Raw genomic sequence first — 20,557 nt, 5'->3', positions numbered from 1 at the left:
TATGCCTGTAGTCCCAGCTACTTGGGAGGCTGAGGCAAGAGAATCGCTTGAACCTGGGAGGCAGAGGTTGCAATGAGCCGAGATTGCACCACTGCACTCCAGCCTGAGCAACAGAGCGAGACTCCGTCTCAAAAAAAAAAAAAAAATTGAATTATTTTTATTTCATTTTTCAGTTGCTTATTGCTAATACATAGAAATGCACTTTTAAAACACTGGCCTTGTGGCTGGGTATGCTGGCTCACTCCTTTAATGCCAGCACTTTGGGAAGCTGAGGCAGGCAGATCACTTGATCCCAGGAGTTGGAGACCAGCTGGGCAACATGGTGAAACCCCGTCTCTACAAAGAATACAAAAAATTACTTGGGATGTGGTGGCACATGCCCATAGCCCCAGTTACCTGGGAGGCTGAGGTAACAGGATCACTTGAGCCTGGGAGATCAAGGCTACCCTGAGTCATGATCGTGCCACTGCTCTCCAGCCTGGGCGAAAGAATGAGAAACCCTTTCTTAAAAAAAAAAAAAAAAAAAAAAATACAGTTGACCTTGTGTCCTGCAGTCTTGCTAAATTTTGTTAGTTCTTTTAGCTTTTTTATATATTCCTTAAAATTTTCTATATACAGGATCATGTCATCCATCCTTAAACAAAAAACAGCTTTACTTCTTTTTTTCCAATCTATATGCCTTTTATTGTTATTAGTGCTTTATATCAGGGCTAGGTCTTCTAGTAAAATGTTGAATCAAAGTAGTGAACATGGACATCCTTGCCTTCTTCCTGATTTTAGGGGAAATATGTTTAGTCTTTTACCATAAATTATGATATAAATTGTTGGTTATTCATAGATACCCTTTCTCAGATTGACTGAGCTCCCTTCCATTCTTAATTTACTAAGAGTTTGTATCAGGAATGGGTATGGATGATTCACAAAACTTTTTTCTGCATCTACTGATCTAATATATTCTGTTAATGGAGTGAATAACATTAATTGATCTTTTAATGTTAAATCAGCCAGGCGCAGTGGCTCACGCCTGTAATCCCAGCACTTTGGGAGGCCGAGGTGGGCAGATCACCTGAGGTTGGGAGTTCGAGACCAACCTGACTAACATGGAGAAACCCCGTCTCTACTAAAAATACAAAAATTAGCCGGGCATGGTGGCACATGCGTGTAATCCCAGCTACTGGGGTGGCTGAGGCAGGAGAATCGCTTGAACCCAGCAGGTGGAAGTTGTGGTGAGCCAAGATTGTGCCATTGCACTTCAGCCTGGGCAACAAGAGTGAAACTCCATCTCAAAAAAAAAAAAAAGTTAAACCAACCTTGCATAGCTATTAAACCCATTTTGTGGTCATATGTTGTCCTTTTTGCATTGCTGGGTTGAATTTGCTAATATTTCATTATGGATTTTTATATCTGTTTTATGAATGATTTTGGTTTTTATTTTTCTCGTAATGTCTTCATGTGGTTTTGTTATCAGAATAGCGCTGACCTCATAAATTGAGTTGATATATTCTTCATTCTCTTCTATTTCTTAAAGAGTTTGTTTAGATTAGAATTATTTCTTCCTTGAAGCCACCTGGGCCTGGAGTTTTCTTTTTTAGGTTTAAAATTATGAATCCAGTTTCAAAGGGCTGTTTATGTATTCTGTTACTTCTTAGTCAATTTTGATAATTTATGCCTTGAAAGGCATTTCTCTAATTTATTGGTATAAGATTGTTTATAATTTTCCATTGTCCTTTTATTCCTGTAGGCACTGTAGTGATCTTTCATATCCCTTATTAGTAATTTGTTTTTTCCTTTTCGGTCTTGGTAAAGTTCCATTAACTTTCGTTTTTTTCACTACTGTTTGTTTCTTTTTTTTTTCACTTATGTATGTATTTATTTATTTAAAAAAATTTTTTTTGAGACAGAGTCTCACTCTGTTGCCCAGTCAGGAGGGCAGTGGCGTGCTCTCAGCTCACTGCAACCTCTGCCTCCCGGGTTCAAGCGATTCTCATGCCTCAGCCTCCCAAGTAGCTGGGATTACAGGCACCCGCCACCATGCCCAGCTAATTTTTGTATTTTTTGGTAGAAACTAAAAAATAAATAAGGCCATCACACCCGGCCTTATTTATTTTAAATTTTTGAGACAGTGTCTTGCTATGTTGTCCAGGCTGGCCTGGAACTCCTGGGCTCAAGAGATCCTCCCATCTCCATCCCCTGAGTAGCTGTTTCTCTTTTCTGTTTCATTTATTTCCATTCATACTTTATTATTCTTTCCTTTTTACTTTAATATATATTATAGTGTTTTAAGCTTAGATCTGAAACCTTCTCTTCTAACACAAGCATTTATCTTTAATTTTTTTTAAAATTTTTTTAAGACGGAGTCTCGCTCTGTCGCCTAGGCTGGAGTGCAGTGGCGCAATCTTGGCTCACTGCAACCTCCGGTTCTTGGGCTCCTGCTTCGATTCTCACTGTAAACCTCCGCTTCGATTCTCCTGCCTCACCCTCTCAAGTAGCTGGGACTACAGATGTGCACCACCACGCCCAGCTAATTTTTTGTATTTTTAGTAGAGATGAGGTTTCACCATGTTGGCCAGGCTGGTCTTAAATTCCTGACCTCGGATGATCCGCCTGCTTTGGCCTCCCAGTGTGCTGGGATTACAAGCGTGAGCCACCACGCCCGGCCACCTTTTATTTTTGACCACATATTATATGACTTATTTATATGGAATGTCCAGAATAAGCAAATTTTTAGATACCAGAAGCAGATGAGTGGTTATCCAGGGCTGAGGGAGGGGACTGGGGCGAATGGGGGAGGGATCTGCTAGAGAATAAGGAGCTTCTTTAGGGGATGATGAAATGCTCTAAAATTGGTTGTGGTGATAGTTAAACAACTTTCTGGATATACTAAATGCCACTGAATTGTATACTTTAAATGGGTGAATTGTATGGTATGTTAATTGTATCTTAATAAAACTGTTACTAAAAAAATACAAGCTGCCTCTCACTAGCTGTGTGTCATTGAAGAGTGATCTCACCTTTCTTAGCCTTAGTTTACTTATCTGTAAAATGATAACAGAAGCTACCTCATGAGATTGCTGTGATGTTTCAGTGGAAGGATTGTGTAACTACTGAGCACAGAAGTACTTACCTTTTAAGCATTGCTTTAACTGTATAGTTTCAGTTTTAAAATTTATTTAGATTGTTTTTTAACCCAAGCATGTGAATTATCTTGGCAGTGGTTTTATCTGCACTTGAAAAGAATTCAGTGTATTCTGCTATTACTAGATGGAATGATATAAAAATGTCAATTTGTTCCATTTGATATTAAACTAAATTGAAGAGTGTTCTTTGTATCTTCTGTATTTTTGTTGATTTTCTGTCTGCTTTTTCAATTTCTGAAACAGTAGTATTTAAACCTCTAATTAGGGCTGGGTGCAGTGGCTCACACCTGTAATACCAGCACTTTGGGAGGCCCGAGGCGTGTAGATTGGTTGAGCTCAGGAGTTCAAGACCAACATGGCAAGACCCTGTCTCTACAAAAAATACAAAAATTAGCTGCGCATGGTTGTGCACACCTGTAGTGCCAGCTTCTTGGGAGACTGAGGTGGGAGGATTGCTTGGGCTCACTGCAAGGCTGCAGTAAGCCAGCCTGGGCAACACAGTGAGATTTTATCTGAAAAAAAAAATTTTATTTTTGTAATGTGTGAGTGAGTCCTGTAGGTATAGAGAAGTTAACATTTGTATGTATGAACTGTTGCATGAGATGTATAGAAAAGTAGCAACTTCTTCAGGAAATTTTAAATGTATGGCAGGATTATAGTTTATAGAACTTACCAAATGAAGAAGAATTTCTAGGCCGGGCGCAGTGGCTCACGCCTGTAATCCCAACACTTTGGGAGGCTGAAGCGGGCAGATCACCTGAGGTCAGGAGTTCGAGACCAGCCTGGCCAACATGGCGAAACACCTGGGCTGGAGTGCAATGGCGTGATCTCAACTCACTGCAACCTCCGCCTCCCGGGTTCAAGCAGTTCTCCTGCCTCAGCCTCCTGAGTAGCTGAGATTACAGGTGCTCACCACCATGCCCGGCTAATTTTTGTATTTTAGTAGAGATGGGGTTTCAGCATGTTGGCCAGGCTGGTCTCAAACTCTTGACCTCATGATCTGCCTGCTTCGGCCTCCCAAAGTGCTGGGATTACAGGTGTGAGCCACGGTGCCCGGCCGCCCCAGCCTCATTTTAATTTCCAAAGCAATATCTTTTTTTTATTTAACATATACTTGTTGAAATTCTGTATGTGTTAGGATTTTCCCCCCAGTAGCACGAATTATATGGTTTCCACGTGATACATAGCATAGTGTCTAGCAACAATAGGCCTCAGTAAACATTTGCGGAATAACTCACTAAATGAATATATTACATTGATCCATCTGAAATTGTCATTTTTAGAGGTCAAAATGATTAAATATCAGCAACTCAATATTCAACAAATAATAAGAATCATTCCAATATAAAAGAGAAAATACATATTACTCCTTGACACTGTATCAATGTGTATAATTTTCTTTCATTAGACTACAAAACTTGACTTTTCTCTTCTTTGCCTACCAGGAAACACGAAATTATCCAGAATCATATCCACAACTGCCAAGGGATGAAACAGTGGAGAATCCTCATCTCCAGAAGCACATTTTGGAATTAGCATCCATTCTGGATGTTCGAAACGTGTTCTTTGAGAATACCATTGATGACTATTAAAACAAAAACCCTGTTGTTGAAACAAGTTTTCATTTTCCACAAATTTTAAATGGTGCAGTTTTCTAATGTGATAAGACACATAGTGGTGTTACTTAGTTTTTATTTTTTAATTTAGGGCCACCATTTTAAAAACAAACTGAGAAAAAAAATGTTCACACTTTTAGGGTAACTGTTTTAAAATGCAACCTTTCAGGTCTTTTAAAATCTTAACCTTGGAATTTTTATTTTTTGATTTTGAGGGATGGATATTTACCTCCAACTTCTAATCCTACACTCAAATAGTCACTATTCTCACCCTGAGAAGAGTAAATCATTTATTTTTGTATAATGAGGTAAATCCAACTCTTATACTTGGACCTAAGTTAAATGTCTGGATTTGGAAATATGTAATGGTTCATAATGATGAAGCTAGCCACCATGGACTACTGAAAATCAAGAACAGAGTCCCTCCATAATATATTTTTTCTCATTCCAACTTAGCTGGTAGAAAAATGTTTGATTCTTTGAAACATGATCAAGCCAGTTTTTGAAATCATTTAATTTCTTTCAATACTGTCATAATTTCAGAAATTGGATTGAATTGCATCTGAAAGCTACATCTTAATTGAGGACTTGAGGTGGTAATATTACTCGGAATGTATGAGTATTATGAGATTTATTTGCATATTTTCTTTGTAGTCTGTGAATGCTGGAAATGAAAAAGGAAACAACTTTGAAATATTTTAGTCAAAAAACCATGTCATTGGTTTCATAATACAATGTCTCCAATAGGAATTCTATTTAAACTCGTGGTTTATGAGATCACATTTAAAGACTGGATTAATGTCTGTGGCATAAAGTTTTAATTTTTTGCCTCATTCAAATTTATGAGACTTCAAAGTCATAGATGTTTTAAATTTTGGTAAGGGGTAACTGGGTGTTATGAAACCTAAAATGTAAGTTGATTTTGCATTGGTAATTTGGAAATAAGATTGATAACATTCCCTGTATTTAGTATTTTATATTCATGCACAAAATTTTTATTATCTTAAATAGGACTCAGTGTATATTATAAAGATTTTTCTTTTTTGTGTTTTCCTTCCCTGTCATTCCCTTTATAATTTCACAGTCACTTGCTATGAAGTCCTCCCTCCTTTTTGATTACGCAGCATTCAATTTCAGAAATCTATGAATGAAAAGGCTTTATACCTAATTTTCTGTACAGGATCACATCTGGCAGTTCCAGGAGAAGTGAGCTGATTGCTTTTGATATCTCTTTCCCATGGCCCTAGATAAATTATACTCTAAATTTATTTATTTATTTTTTTTTTGAGACAAAGTCTTGCTCTTGTTGCCCAGGTTGGAGTGCAGTGGCGCTATCTCGGCTCACTGCAACCTCCGCCTCCCAGGTTCAAGCAATTTTCCTGCCTCAGCCTCCCGAGTAGCTGGGATTACAGGTGCCCGCCACCATGCCTGGCTAATTTTTGTATTTTTAGTAGAGACGGGGTTTCACCATGTTGGTCAGGCTGGTCTCAAACTCCTGACCTTTTGATCTGCCTGCCTCAGCCTTCCAAAGTGCTGGGATTACAGGCGTGAGCCACCACACCTGGCTATTATTTTTAACTTGGTTTTCATTTCTGGCATAGAGACTAATTTGGGTCTAAGTTATTCCCATTCCTGCTCTGATTTGCTGATTTTTCAAACCTGAAGTCCAAAGTTACTGTTTTGGGGTTTGGGGACTTGGGGAGTATTTTACTTTTTTTAAGAGACAGAGTCTTGCTCTGTTGCCCAGGTTGGAGTGCAGTGGTACATTCATGGCTCACTGCAGCCTCAAATTCCTGGATTCAGGCAATCTTCTCACCTCAGCCTCCCAAGTAGCTGGGACTACAGGCATGTGCCACCATGCCTGGCTAATTTTCTTTATTTTTTAATTTTTTGTAGAGATGTGGTCTCACTTTGTTGAGCAGGCCGGCCTCAAACTCCTGGGCTCAAGTGATCCTCCTGCCTCAACCTCCCAAAGTGCTAGGATTACAGGTGTGAGCCACTGTACCTGGCCTGTTTACTTTTTAAAAAATTTTTTGTTTGTTCTTTCAAACGGTATTTCAGAAAGCTTGGGAAAAGTTACCCTGGAAAGAGATTTCCTTTGCTAGTGGGTTTTCATTTTCAGGTAAAGACTGCTTTCCTTTTTTTTCAGTATCTTAATAAACTTCATAGCTTTCCTTTAGTGACAGTGTTCATTGAACTACAGCAATAGACTATCTTCAGTTTTCTGACCTGTTTCAATTCCCCTTAAGTCCTCTGCCAGTTATGCTCCTACCAACACAGAGTTTCATGTCCTCTAATGTTTAAAATAGTATTTACTGTTCTGAGCTTTATCCTCCCCCGTTAAGCATAAAGAACACTGGTCTGAGAACTAGGGGACCTAAGTTCTAGTCCTGGCTTTCCTGGTAACTTAGTGTTATGCCCTTTGACAAGTGTCTTCATGTCTCTGCTTGTTAGCACTCTCATCTGTAAAATGAAGAGGTTGGCCCAAGTCCTTTCCAACTCTGATTCTGTAATTTGGACTCTTGGTTCCAAAAATATTGATTTCCCCACTCCAACCACCAAGAGAACTATTTACCCTGTTTGTAGTGTACACAACATTTTCTTTTGTAAGTCATATTTACCTAGATTTTGTTCAAGAAAATCTGGGTCCCACTTAGCTGTTTTAGAAACTAGTACAGACAGAGACTCTCCTGAGGAAATTAGAGCTTTTATGATTAGAAACATGCTTGTCTAAAAATGAGGGTCTTAGAAATCACAACATTGACCCTTATGACGTTGCCCCTTAAGCTAATAGTGTAATTCCGTACTGGTAGTTAAAAATCTAAAGTGGACTGAAGTGATCTTGAATCTTCAAAGAGAGGAAAACTGTGCTGGAAAATGTTATTGTTTCATTGATGCCTTCAAAAAAATGCATATTAAACAACGACTATACTCCAGATTTTCTTCTGGGCATTGGGGAAGCAAACAAAATAGACTTAAAAATCCTCGTGTTCATGAAGCTTACATTCTAGTAGAAGGAGTAAGGCAATAAACATAAGTAATTTATGTTAGAAAATGTTAAGTAGGATGGAAAAGTGTAGATTATGGTAAGGTAAATCTTTGTTTTCTTAAGAGAAGAACAATGTTTAAAAGAGTGATGAAGCAGGGCATGGTGGCATGACCCTATTAGTCCCAGCTACCTGGGAGGCCGAGGTGGGAGGGTCACTTGAGCCCAGGAGTTTGTGGCTGCAGTGAGCTGTGATTGCACCACTGCACTCCAGCCTGGATGACAAAGCAAGACCTCGTCTCTGGAAAAAAAGAAAAGAAAAAGTGATGATCAGGGTAGGCTTCATTAGGAAGGTCACATTTGCATGAACACTTTGCCTTTTCTTTCTTTTTATAAAGTTTTAAACATAGTTTTTTTGTTTTTTGTTTTTGAGACGGAGTTTCACTCTTGTTACTCAGGCTGCAGTGCGGTGGCAGGATCTCAGCTCACTGTAACCTCCGCCTCCCGGTTTCAAGTGATTCTCCTGCCTCAGCCTCCCCAGTAGCTGGGATTACAGGCATGCGCCACCACGCCCAGCTAATTTTGTATTTTGAGATGGGGTTTCACCATGTTGGTCAGGCTGGTCTTGAACTCCTGACTTCAGGTGATCTGTTGGCCTCAGCCTCCCAAAGTGCTGGGATTACAGGCATGAGCCACCACGCCCAGCCTAAACATACAGTTTAATAAACCCTCCTTGTACCTCACCCAGCTTCTGTATTTCTTTAATCAAGGGAGAAGAATTATCTAAAAGGACAGTTGCCCAGTGGGCTTGAGCTGATAGTGGCAAAGAATTTCATTTTTTAAAAATGCATACCACCTGCCCTTTATAAAAAAAATTTAAGCCCTAATGTATTTAATTTTATAATTCATAAAAATGTAAATATTGGAACTAAGAACAGAGCAAAGCAAAGGGAAAAAACACTCTTTTGTTTTCAAATTGCACAAACTCTCCCTGGAGATTCTGATAGTCTCTCATCTCTCTTAAGTATCACTGTAAACAACATAGAAAGCATAAGACTGCAAGAAGTCAGTTATACACAAAACAAAATGAAGCACAGTGGAATTTTCTCTTTATCTGTATATTTCTGAAGTTGGTAAAGCAACTATCTTCTCTCTTTTACAGAAGAGAAAGCTGAGACCCAAAAAGCTATTCATAGTGATAGAGCTAGAACTAAAACTCAGATCTCCTCATCTCAGCACAGCTTCTCAGTAGCTCAGACTGCTTTCTATAACGAAAAGAATAATTTCTATAAAGAAAGAATAATTAGGGATTTGTATTTTGGCACAAAACAGTATCGAATTTTTATTGTAAAAATCCACAAGTCTGACATTTTATCTTTTATTCTAGCCAGGATGTATTCTTCATTTGCATGTGTGTGTTTCTCCTAGAAAGTGGTGCTCTCAAACCTTTCAAAGCACAGAATTTATTGTACCCTCTTTATTTTTACCAAATTGAAATGTTTCAGGATTTCAGAAGCACGTGCAATCCAATTGTGGCTGGAGTTTTCCTGATAGAGGATCTGGGTGGTTCCCTCCCCTCCAACTTCTGGCTACTGCCCTTTATTTCCTTTGTGCAATAGAATTCCCTGAAACAGATTAGGTGGTAATTATTACTGAATTTAGTCAGGATAATGGGAAAAGCGACAAATCAGATTTATGTATTAGGTATTATGGAGCTTTCTTTAGCACCCTCCTCCAAGTTTAATCTCTGACATGTGTGATTTAGTAACTTTCTGTCTCTGAGAAGCAGTCTGGACCCAGCTGAAAAATTTTATTTATGGAGACTTGTAATCAGCCTGATATACAGAGAACATTCTGGACTGGAAATATAGTCAGGTACCAAGGTCTGCTAATTTGGCCATTGCCAGTGATTCAAAACCACCTCCCCACCCTGAGTAAAAGATTTGATATGAATATGAATGCTATGAGTCTCCTGGTGATGTTTTGAGTGTATATGTTCCTGTGTGTGTTTGGAAATCATAGAGGGTATTTACCTTGAGGGCTCTTTTGTTGACCTTATTTATTTGAAATTCTTATTTTATTTGTAATGGCATATGTATATTTTTGTGATGCTACATGCAATCTCTGTGTATACTTTTTGTATATATGTGTACATATTTGTAAATATATTGGTATGCAATGATACAGTATGTGTATATTATGTACCCATACCCATTGTGGGCTGAATTTATTTAAGTTCTGTGAGGACATCCTAGTGGCATTGTTCATGCTGCTGTAATTAGGTTGTGGCTGTATCTCATTCATAAGCCTCTATTTTGAGGGGCTTGTGTTTGGATAAAATGGGCTAATTTGGAATTGAAATTAGGATATGAAGATCTTAACAGAAAGCTGGATATTCTTAGCTTTAAAATCACCTGCAAATTTTTATTTAAACTGATGATAAATTAGTGATATAACCTGAAAAACCTAAGTATGTGAAACTGAGACACCAGCAGATTCTTAGGCTGTAGTAGTCCTTTATTTTCTTGATCCATATTTAAGTATTATTACTGAGTAGTAAATTATTTGTATTGGGGCTTAATAGAGAGGCTGTGGAAAAAAATTGCTTTAATCACATTTAAAAACATAGGAAAATGTCCATTAAATAGGGGAAATAGATTCCCAGTTGTCATTTTTATGCCTCATACTGAATTTTGATTTTGGAACAATTTTTTTTCATCAGTGTGCCTCATTTTATGTGTCTCTATGAGGCAGAAAAGGGGGCATTAGCTAAGGGATGGCCTAACCTAAGTAGGGTAGGATTTAATGAGGAACGGGAGGTTGTTAATTTGTATATTTGCAGCAGCTATGGTTAATTTAGTCCTGTCTTGGCATTTCCGGCTACAGATTTTTTCTTACTGGACTTGCATATCAAAGGTGAGTAGGCTCATCTGAGAAAATGCTTCCACTGAATAAAATGCCTCCACTCGTATTGCTGTGTCTCTGTGAGACCACTTGTGTTCTGCAAGTTGATGATATATTCGCACATGAAGTAGAGTTTTTAATATTAGATGCATGGTGTGCTATAAAAATCTGGGCCTTCAAACCTCTCCCAAGGATGATAGGGTTGGGGAGGATAAGAGGATAGTAAATACGTGCAGTGCCAATTTGTGAACCTATAGAATGTTGCCAAGTATCAATGTTTGGTTACTTCAGTTGACATATTTATTTGCATGAAAGAGTGTAGGAGATGTTTAATATACACTTAAATACATTCGCTGCAGAAATTAAGTAGAGATTATTTTTGCATGATAAAATGTAACTGCAAAGCAACTTTTTATACCAGTATTCTTTGGAAGATTAAATCTATCTGATCCAATATTATCTTAAAATAGAGAAATTATCTCAGGAGTCTGTTTTACCACCCAAAAAAATGTTACATTTGCTGATTCATTATATTTTAAATAAAACAGCCAACTATTCATAAGACTTTTCAATTACAGTATTAAATTCAGAAATAATTAAGAAATAATAAATTCAGCCTTTTTCTTGAATAAATATTAAAATTTGGTAATTTATTATTTCTGAAAAATCAGTGAAAACATCCATAGGATCTGATGCTTTGTTGTTTGAATAACCAAATCATTGTTTTTGCACTGGAGAGTAGTAGAGCAGATATTATACCATTTAAAATTCATGTAACTGACTCAGGCTCCTTGTGGATATTAATTTTAGGACAGTAGTGGTAATCAAAAGTACAGCAGAAAAGACTTGACATTGTGAATGTGACCTCTGACCCCAACCGTTGTAAAGCCAATAACTTTGAGGTTGAATAAGGTAACACTTGCTTAGAAAACCCAGCCCTTTCCCCCTAGTCTCCTGCGCTCTTATACATTGATACTTTACACCTATTTTTGCTGTACCTCCCAGTCTTTCCTGGATAATGGGACCACTTAAAAAAAAAAAGTGATTCATCTTCTTCAAACTAGAATTTCAAAGCCTAATACTACACTATGTTCCAGCTTCATTGAGTTTTGAACAAAAAGACTTAAGCATGCCTTGTGTTTAAGGAAAAATAATTGATGTGTGAATGGAATCAATCACCTATTGATGGGAAGGGTGTCAGGATGATGTAGGGTGACATGCCTTTAATTGGATAAAGAGAACTGTATTAAGTATAACTAATTTAATCACTGATTGAAGCACCATTCTTAATTTTAAAACACTTTTGTTAATTTCTTTTGTGGTTTTAAAAATTAAGAATTTTTTTTTTTTTTGAGATGGAGTTTTGCTCGTTGCCCAGGCTGGAATACAATGGCGCGATCTTAGCTCACTGCAACCTCCGCCTCCTGGATTCAAGAGATTCTCCTGCCTCAGCCTCCCAAGTAGCTGGGATTACAGGCGTGTGCCACCACGACCAGCTAATTTTGTATTTTTAGTAGAGACGGGGTTTCACCATGTTGGCCAGGTTGGTCTCGAACTCCTGACCTCAAGTGATCCACCTGCCTCGGCCTCCCGAAGTGCTGGGATTACAGGTGTGAGCCACTGTGCCCGGCCTAAAAAAAAATTCTTTTTAATAGTTATCAGACTACTCTAACCAGTGCCATTTTTAAACAAACTTGGACAGTAGACTCAGAGTTTTTTTAATAGTTTGAAGTACATTATATTAAAACGACAAACTCACTTATTCAAGCCTAAATTTCATCATAGACTATAAATTGGGTATCAATTTCCTATTTTGGTGGACAATTCCAGTTTATCTACTAAGACAATCATCTTTTTAGGTGTAATATTGTTTATTAAGACATAGGTAATTTTAGGTTTTATACTTTTCTCCTAGGCTTATGAAATGAAAGCTAATAGGCTGAGTTATATCACTTTCAGAATGAAATAGGGAATTATGGCTAGCCTTCTTATAGGGCTGCAGTAAATGATACTTAAATGTTTGTTATATCACTGATTTTCTTTTCTCTTCTGAAGCTGTTGTGAATGTCCACTTTGCCATGATTGAAAGTTGAGATTTGTAAACATTACAATTTGAACCATAAATTTTCTCAAACATGAAATCAGTATGAATAAGTATAAAATTTGAAATGATCGTACATGAGAATCCCAAAAGTAAATACTTCCAAACCATAGAGGGATAACCACTGTATTTTTTAAAATATTATTCCCACCCTTAAAGAAGCAAACTACTAATTGCTTTTTTTCTAAATTAAAACTATGTACTGTGGTATATTAAAAATCTGCAGGAAAAATTTGCTTAAAGTGTTTTAGTACAATAAGAATTTTTATTACTCAGGAGTTGGAGACCAGCCTGGGCAACACAGTGAAACCCTGTCTCTACTAAAATACAAAAAAAAAAAAAAAAAATTAGACAGGCATGGTGGCATGCGCCTATAATCCCATTTACTTGGGAGGCTGAGGCAGGAGAATCGCTTGAACCTGGGAGGCGGAGGTTGCAGTGAGCCGAGATCATGCCATTGCACTCCAGTCTGGGTGACAGAGCAAGACTCATTCTCAAAAAAAAAAAAAAAAAACGAATTTTTATTACTATTTCCTGAAGAATGGTTTTTGTTAACTTGTTTATTGTATCATTAAAAAGACCTTCTAATGGTTCAATACAATAATCTAAGACTTGATTTGTGTGGCTTTTTATAGTTATCTGAATGCATTCCTTTTGCCACATAGAACCATATGGCTAGTTCTCCAACTGTTTTTTTGCTTGTTTTTAATAAACCTTGCTGTTCAACAATCAGAGAAACCTTTATTTTGGAGGATTGTTCCAGTTGAGGTAGAAATGTCTTAGATAATAGGAAAGGCAAATACAAAGTCCTGACATTTTCATAGTAGAGTTTACAAGTAAAATAACTTATCCATATAGGTTATCTTCGTTGTGTAGCACCAGTATAAATAGTGATTTCATTAATCATTGAATCAGATGAAGCAGTTATAAATCACTTTTTACTTTGTGCTAAGAATTATTGTAATTTCAGGCCACTTTATTATTTCCTCTGAGCAGTTTCCATTGGAAGGTTGAGTTCCCTTTTTTAAATTCTAATCATCACTAAAGGTTAAGATAATCAAATAGGAGTTAAAATAAGTTATGTTTGATCTTTTTCCCTTGAAAATAATGCTGAACTTACTGTCTACATTCTGATTATTAGGCAGAAATGCACTTGTTTAAATCATAGCAGTAATTCATTTGGAGGATATAATTACTCAATTTTCTAGTGGTGTGAAATACTTTTTAAAAATTGTGCTTGTCTGTAACTGAAATGTTATAGAATTGTAACACTATAGGGATTATAGAGTTATATTTATTAGCTCTCCTCAAGAGACTGAAGCACAATATTTTTCATGTAACAATTCTTATCCAAGTGCTGCTAATCTGTCGTGCAAATAATGAAGCTATTTGGTTGCCTATTTAGCTATTCACAAATCACTGTAATCTTTGAAACAATCTTGTCGTTCATCTGTATTAATATTTGGATATTGTGAGTTAATACTTTAGAAAAAAAATCCATCAACTCAGCCCTGTTAGCAAAACTGTTTGGATTCATTAGTTTTTATATGTGTTAACAGTAGAATAAGTTTTGGAGGGGCTATTTACTACCAATGACTAAGGGGAAAATTATACTGTCAATATCATTTGACTTGAACATTTGTGGTATTGTAAAAGTCTTCTCAGTTGTGTTCTAAATTGCTTAAGCCATACGTTCTCTTAAACAGGATTTTTTTTCTTCCTTTCTAGCAGCCTTTTTCTTCTTTGTCTGTTATGGTTAATACTCCATAGATTTGAGAAATTGAGAAGTTCTTGAAACATTTTATTTTCTTGAGTTCATCACTTTTGACTCTTGTATGAGATGTGATTTGTCATAAAAGATAGCCTTTCACTACTTCACTAAATGAATTTCAGAGTAAACACTGTGATTCTGCAGAGCGGATTCAGTAGGGTTTCCAATGTTTTCTCCTGCTATACAGTGCCTACCACCTTGAGGGCACTTCAATACTAGAGGATGAAAACTGAAACGTTGTTTTGATGTTTATTGAATAACGAGATTAGAGAATATTTGATTTTTGTTGTCAGTGTATTAAAGAAATTTTCACATTGATAAATGTTCTCTAGGAATGTGTCCACATTCATCAGGTGTGAACTCTTGTACATGAATTTTGTACCTTGAATCCACATATAAAGTGTATCATCAATATAAAAATAAACATTATTTGCTTAAAGTTTTTGGTACTTTTTCGGTATTGACAGCTGAACTGTTAGGGTTTGCCTCATTCAAATATCTCAGAGGCTTTGAACTATCTTGGGGTTGATGCTTCTTGTTAGTTTGTCAATGTTTGAATCCTGGTTTTGGTTTTTCCCGGCCCTGCTTCTGCTGGTCAGAACTGGAACACGCGAAGGAAGGGACTGTTGAAGAATTGGGTGGAATCTGCTTATTCTTGGGCTTGAGTCTGGGGATGGAACCAGAGTTCCTTAAGGTGGAATGGCTGGCTTGGCATTGACGAGTTCAGGGACCTGACTTAGGGTACTGATTTGGACCGTGACATTTTGTTTGAGATAAGAGTTTCGCTCTTGTTGCCCAGGCTGGAGTGCAATGGCGCGATCTTGACTCACTGCAACCTACACCTCCCAGGTTCAAGCGATTCTCCTGCCTCAGCCTCCCAAGTAATTGGGATTACAGGCATGGGCCACCACGCCCGGCTAATTTTGTATTTTTAGTAGAGACGGGGTTTCGCCATGTTAGGCTGGTCTGAACCGCTGACCTCGGGTGAACCACCCGCCTCGGCCTCTCAAAGTGTCGGGATTACAGGCGTGAGACACCGCGCCCGGCCTGGACTGTGACTTAGAACAAGATAGTTTTTCCTCTTTTGTTTTTTTCTTTTCCTACTGCCTGCATAATTGCTATTTATTTAAAGAGACGGAGTCTCGCCACGGTGCCCAGGCTGGTCTGGAAGCCCTGGTCTCAAGAGATCCTCCCACCTCGGTCTTCCGAGTAGCTGGGACCACAGAAGCGCGCGCCAGGCACTTTCGATGTTTTGAACTTTCTTCCTAAGCAAAAAGGAAACGGCCCAGCAGCGGATGGTGAAGCTAATCCAATATAGTGAGTTGCCACCAGCGTTTTTAAGTGCATTACATAGTAAGAACGTGGTTCTGCTGGACGTTATGTACTCGGCTGCGATATAAAACGCATCATCTACAGTAGGTGACAGGCGCCAAAGTCTAAAAACTGGTCTCAAGGTGTAAGGTCCCAGGACTAGTTTCTGGAGCTACTGGCTTGTGAGTGAAGATGGAGGCGCAGACTTCCCGGTTCACACGGTGGCAAGGCAGCTGCCTAGGGTGCGGCGGGACCGGGCGGCGCGGGGGGCGCCTGGCCAAGCAGCGCAGCCCCGGCCGGGTTTGTAGCCAGCACAGCACAGCGGGGCCTGTGGCACGGACTGGGTTCTTTTACTTTTGACACGAAACCCCTCCCACTTACCACGCTCTGCACGCGCCCCTGTTAAAATAGAAAAAGACCGAGAGGCCTCGGAGACTCAGTCATCATCTACGGCTCTGGCCGCTCGCTGACGTGGCGAACTGGGCTGAGAGAGCGCCCGGCTGGGCACCCGCTAACTCCAGCCGTTCGGCCCAACCGCCGCCCAGAGGTGGTAACAGTAGCCGGCAAGGCCGCGCACGGGCGCATGCGCGCGTCGGACCAACCCCCTCGCGCAGTCACTTCCGGCGCGCTGGGAGACGTGCGGTTCCGGGTCGCTGCTCGGCTCGCCGGCTGGGCGGTGGGGGCTGGTGACGCGGGCCGGGGCTCACGAGAGGCGCGGGAGGCGGGGCTTTGCTGGCTGCCCAGAGAGAGGCAGGTGCGCGGGCCAGGACTCCGGGAATGCGAGCAGGCCCCTTATTCTCCCAGTGGCCTCGGTCTGTCCCCACAGCGGCCCAGTCAGGGTTGCCCGAGCTCCAAGGCGGGGGGCGGCACCGGGGTGCTGAAAGGGTGAGAGTGGGGGCGGAGGCGGGCTGCCCCGGCCTGGGAGTCTGGAGCCTAGAGTTCCGGGATTCCTCCCTGCGCGACCTTGGACAAGTCGCTCCTCCTCTCTAGGGCTCAGTTTCCCTGCTGTCAAATGGGAGAGATGTTGGATCCTTTCTTTCTTTGACAGTCCAAAGCACGGGCGGGGCTGGAGGTAGCCTGAGGGAGTGAGATCCAAACTGCCGTGGCAGGCACCTGCCTGCCTCCCTGGGGGTTAGGCATCTGTCTTTACCCAATTTTGCCTTGCTTTTTCTCAGTGCAAATTCGTGACCAGACAGACCAGGGTCTGGCAAGGTAAACAGTATGTGAGTGTAGTAATCAACTGAGAAATAAATACTGGCTCCAGGAAAACTTAACCTCATTCAAATTGTTTTGCTCAGGGCTCCCAGGGAGAAGTGAATTTAGGCACCCGCTGCGGTGATCAATTCTGTTCTATGCGCTTGTAAGTGAACCTCTTAAGCAAATAACAAATTCATAGGAGATCAGGGTTAGGGAGGGTATCCCACTGAGAGTTGTGACAGGTTTTTTTTACCCCCTTTAATCCTTCTTCTGTCCCTCCTCTTCCTTCACTTCTTCCCCCTATCCCCACCCAACATTTTGGCCATACACTTGAAAAGAAATACCCAATGCATTTTATCTTTGTCTTCATGCAGGACAGAGTGCTTTGACCTCCAAGCTGTTTTAAATCTAGTAGATAAGCCAGGTGAGTAAGTGGTTTACACACATTGAAAGTAAAGTTTCTGAAGAATTGTACAGCCTTAATGGAGGATCTGAAGTGGTAAGATGGCATTTGTGTATCTCAGAGCAGAGCTTAGGTATCCTCCACAAAACATGGAAAGTTAAGGTTGGAACCAGAATATTAGTGTTTTATACACCATTAGGAGGAAAAGATTTTTGAATCTTACTTTGAATATCATGTCAAACATTCTTAAGAAAAGAAACTTTGAATATCATGTCAAACATTCTTAAGAAAAGAAACTGTGAGGCCGGGCGCAGTGGCTTATGCCTGTAATCCCAGCACTTTGGGAGGCCAACGCAGGTGGATCACCTGAGGTCAAGAGACCAGCCTGACCAACACGGAGAAACCTCGTCTCTACTAAAAATACAAAATAAGCCGGGTGTGGTGGCGCATTCCTGTAATCCCAGCTAGTCGGGAGGCTGAGGCAGGAGAATCGCTTGAACCCAGGAGGTGGAGGTTGCGGTGAGCCGAGATCGTGCCATTGCACTCCAGCCTAGGCAACAAGAGCGAAACTCCATCTCAAAAAAAAAAAAAAAGAAAGAAAGAAAAGAAACTGATTGGAGGTAATTTTGTCAAACTCAAAACCACACAGCATCTCCAGAAAATGTTCAGGGATATCAGATACTTATACAATAGAGTTGTCTGGTGTGTCCTCTTTTTTCTGTTACCAGCTTTGCCTATTGGACAGTTGATTGCAAACCATCCTGAAACAGTAGGATATTACACCTTTTACATATTGAATTACATATTGAATATTGAATTACATATGAATTGAATTACCTGCATTTTTGCCTTCAACTTAAAAAAAGAACACTAAACTGTAGTTAAGCTTATTGGAGGAAGGATTTGAAATCATTAAGTCATGAAGATGTGATGTTGATGTCTGCTCTGGGACATTTTACCAAGTGTGTTATATGTCATAGCCAACATGTTGTAATTAAAAAAAAAAAATGTAGAGATTTGTGAGTCAGAGTCCTCTGTTCAAATACCAGCCCTTCCACTTAGCCACACAATCTTTGGTAGGTTACTTCATCTCCTTGAGACTGGGTTTCTTTATCTGTATATGCATATGAAGCACCTGAGTGCTTTTTAAATGTTTAGTAATTGTGTTCTATAAGTGTACACGTAAGTTATGAAACAATTTTGAAATCTAAAACTTAACAACTCAGATGTGAAGTCTTTCCAGTGTTTAACTTTTGAACTGTCTCTTTCATCTGATTTATAGATCCTGTGTTGCCATAAGCCCTTGGCCCACATTTAAGTGGGAATGCAGCTAGCTTGGATGTCTGAAACTTTGTAGGCACCTGTGTCTGAATCCTGAACACAGGCACCAGGACTACTGAGAGCTGGTCATCCGTGCAGGATAGCCACACAGCAAACATGTTTGCAAAACTCAAGAAGAAAATTGCAGAAGAGACTGCTGTTGCTCAGAGGCCAGGAGGTGCTACTAGGATCCCACGGTCTGTGAGCAAGGAATCAGTTGCCTCAATGGGAGCTGACTCAGGAGATGACTTTGTAAGTACCTTTACTTAAGAAATAAAGATACTTTTGCAGGGAATTCTTCCAATAAATATTTTAAATTGCTTGATTATTTCATACCTTTCATGGTTTATAGCTGTATAAGAGCCCGTACATCTGATTCTTCTTACTCTGAGGTACCTTTTTGTTAATGTTTGGTTTGTAAATGTTAAGGTACTCTATTTTTTTTCCTTATTTTTCTGTGAGTTCCTCTCCATATTCTCTCCAGTGTCCTCTTGTACTGTTTTTCCATCTGTATACCTTGTACATCTTCTTTTGCATTTCATTTCTGAAAATGTCTGGGCCTGTTTTCATTGCAGACATATATACTTATATAACAACTAAGTCATTGCTGCTTAACAAGGTCTCTGAGTTGTGGTATGGGGTTAGCCAGAGTGCATTGTTGTATTGGGACGATTGATGGAAAGATGGCACCAGTGATTACAATATGTTTCTTTTTTTCTTTTTTCTTTTTTGGAGATGGACCCTCGCTCTGTAGCCCAAAGTGGAGTGCAGTGGCTTGATCTCGGTTCACCACAACCTCTGCCTCTGGGGCTCAAGCAATTCTCGTGCCTCAGCCTCCCGAGTAGCTGGGACTACAGGCGTGTTCCACCGTGCCTGGCTAATATTTTGTGTTTTAGTAGAGACAGGTTTTCACCATGTTGCCCAGGGTGGTCTCAAACTCCTGAGCTCAGGCGATCTGCCCACCTTGGCCTTCCGAAGTGCTGGGATTACAGGCGTGAGCCACCATGTCTGGCCTACAGTATGTTTCTTATTAGTAAAATATATTTGTGGCTATAAGATTTCAAAAAATGAAGATGTTGCTATATGAGGGAAATGTCATGCTTAAAAAATAAAGTGTGGCTTTTGCATATGACAGGATCCTCTTAAGTTAGATAAATTTTTCTTTTTTTTTTTTTTTTTTTGGTGAGACAGAGTCTCACTCTGTCAGCCAGGCTGGAGTACAGTGGCATGATCTCAGCTCATTGCATCCTCCACCTCCCGGGTTCAAGCAATTCTCCTGCCTCAGCCTCCCAAGTAGCTGGGACTACAGGTGCCCACCACCACGCCTGGCTAATTTTTTTTTGCTTTTTGTTTATTGTTTTTGAGATAGAGTCTCGCTCTGTCACCTAGGCTGGAGTGCAGCAGCACAATCTCTGCTCACTGCAACCTCCATCTCCCGGGTTCAAGCGATTCTTCTGCCTCAGCCTCCTGAGTAGCTGGGACTACAGGCACCCGCCACCACGTCCAGCTAATTTTTGTATTTTTAGTAGAGACAGAGTTTCACTATGTTGGCCAGGCTGGTCTTGAATTCCTGACCTCATGATCCTCCCGCCTCAGTCTCCCAAAGTGCTAGGGTTACAGGGGTGAGCCACCACACTTGACAATAAATTTCTTTAAAACTCATTTATAATGCTGGATATATATAAAAGAATGTATGTAATATATATGTAAAGTATAAAGCATAAAGTAAATCTATCACTCATCTGAAGAAATAGAACATTATCAATTCTGTTAAGCCACTTACATGTTTCTTCCAATTTCCTCTACCCAAT

General features: G+C 39.7%; 2 protein-coding genes across 24 annotated transcripts in view; both read left to right on the top strand.

Annotated features, from left to right (window-relative positions):
- SCAI (suppressor of cancer cell invasion) overlaps positions 1-14,954 on the top strand; it is a 193,076-nt gene extending 178,122 nt beyond the window's left edge. For 3 of the 5 annotated variants that reach the window (XM_054500083.2, XM_054500081.2, XM_063650322.1), the window contains one exon: positions 4,583-14,954. In XM_054500083.2, coding sequence (XP_054356058.1) covers positions 4,583-4,729 — 147 coding nt within the window. In that variant the 3' untranslated portion in view covers positions 4,730-14,954. The remainder of the gene's footprint in view (positions 1-4,582) is intronic. The other 2 variants (XR_010123426.1, XR_010123425.1) reach the window with 1 other exon arrangement.
- Positions 14,955-16,434: 1,480 nt separating this feature from the next.
- Positions 16,435-20,557, top strand: part of GOLGA1 (golgin A1) — a 62,661-nt gene continuing 58,538 nt past the window's right edge. For 3 of the 19 annotated variants that reach the window (XM_063650320.1, XM_063650316.1, XM_054500075.2), the window contains exons 1-3: positions 16,443-16,580; positions 17,398-17,447; positions 18,709-18,998. In XM_063650320.1, coding sequence (XP_063506390.1) covers positions 18,864-18,998 — 135 coding nt within the window. In that variant the 5' untranslated portion in view covers positions 16,443-16,580; positions 17,398-17,447; positions 18,709-18,863. Of the gene's footprint in view, positions 16,712-17,124; positions 17,187-17,397; positions 17,448-18,708; positions 18,999-20,557 lie in introns of all 19 variants that reach the window. The other 16 variants (XM_063650319.1, XM_063650312.1, XM_063650311.1 and 13 more) reach the window with 14 other exon arrangements.

This window comes from Pongo pygmaeus, chromosome 13, assembly GCF_028885625.2.
Source record: "Pongo pygmaeus isolate AG05252 chromosome 13, NHGRI_mPonPyg2-v2.0_pri, whole genome shotgun sequence".
In the NCBI taxonomy this organism is placed as follows: domain Eukaryota; kingdom Metazoa; phylum Chordata; class Mammalia; order Primates; family Hominidae; genus Pongo; species Pongo pygmaeus.
This window is presented reverse-complemented; position numbering and strand designations above follow the sequence as displayed.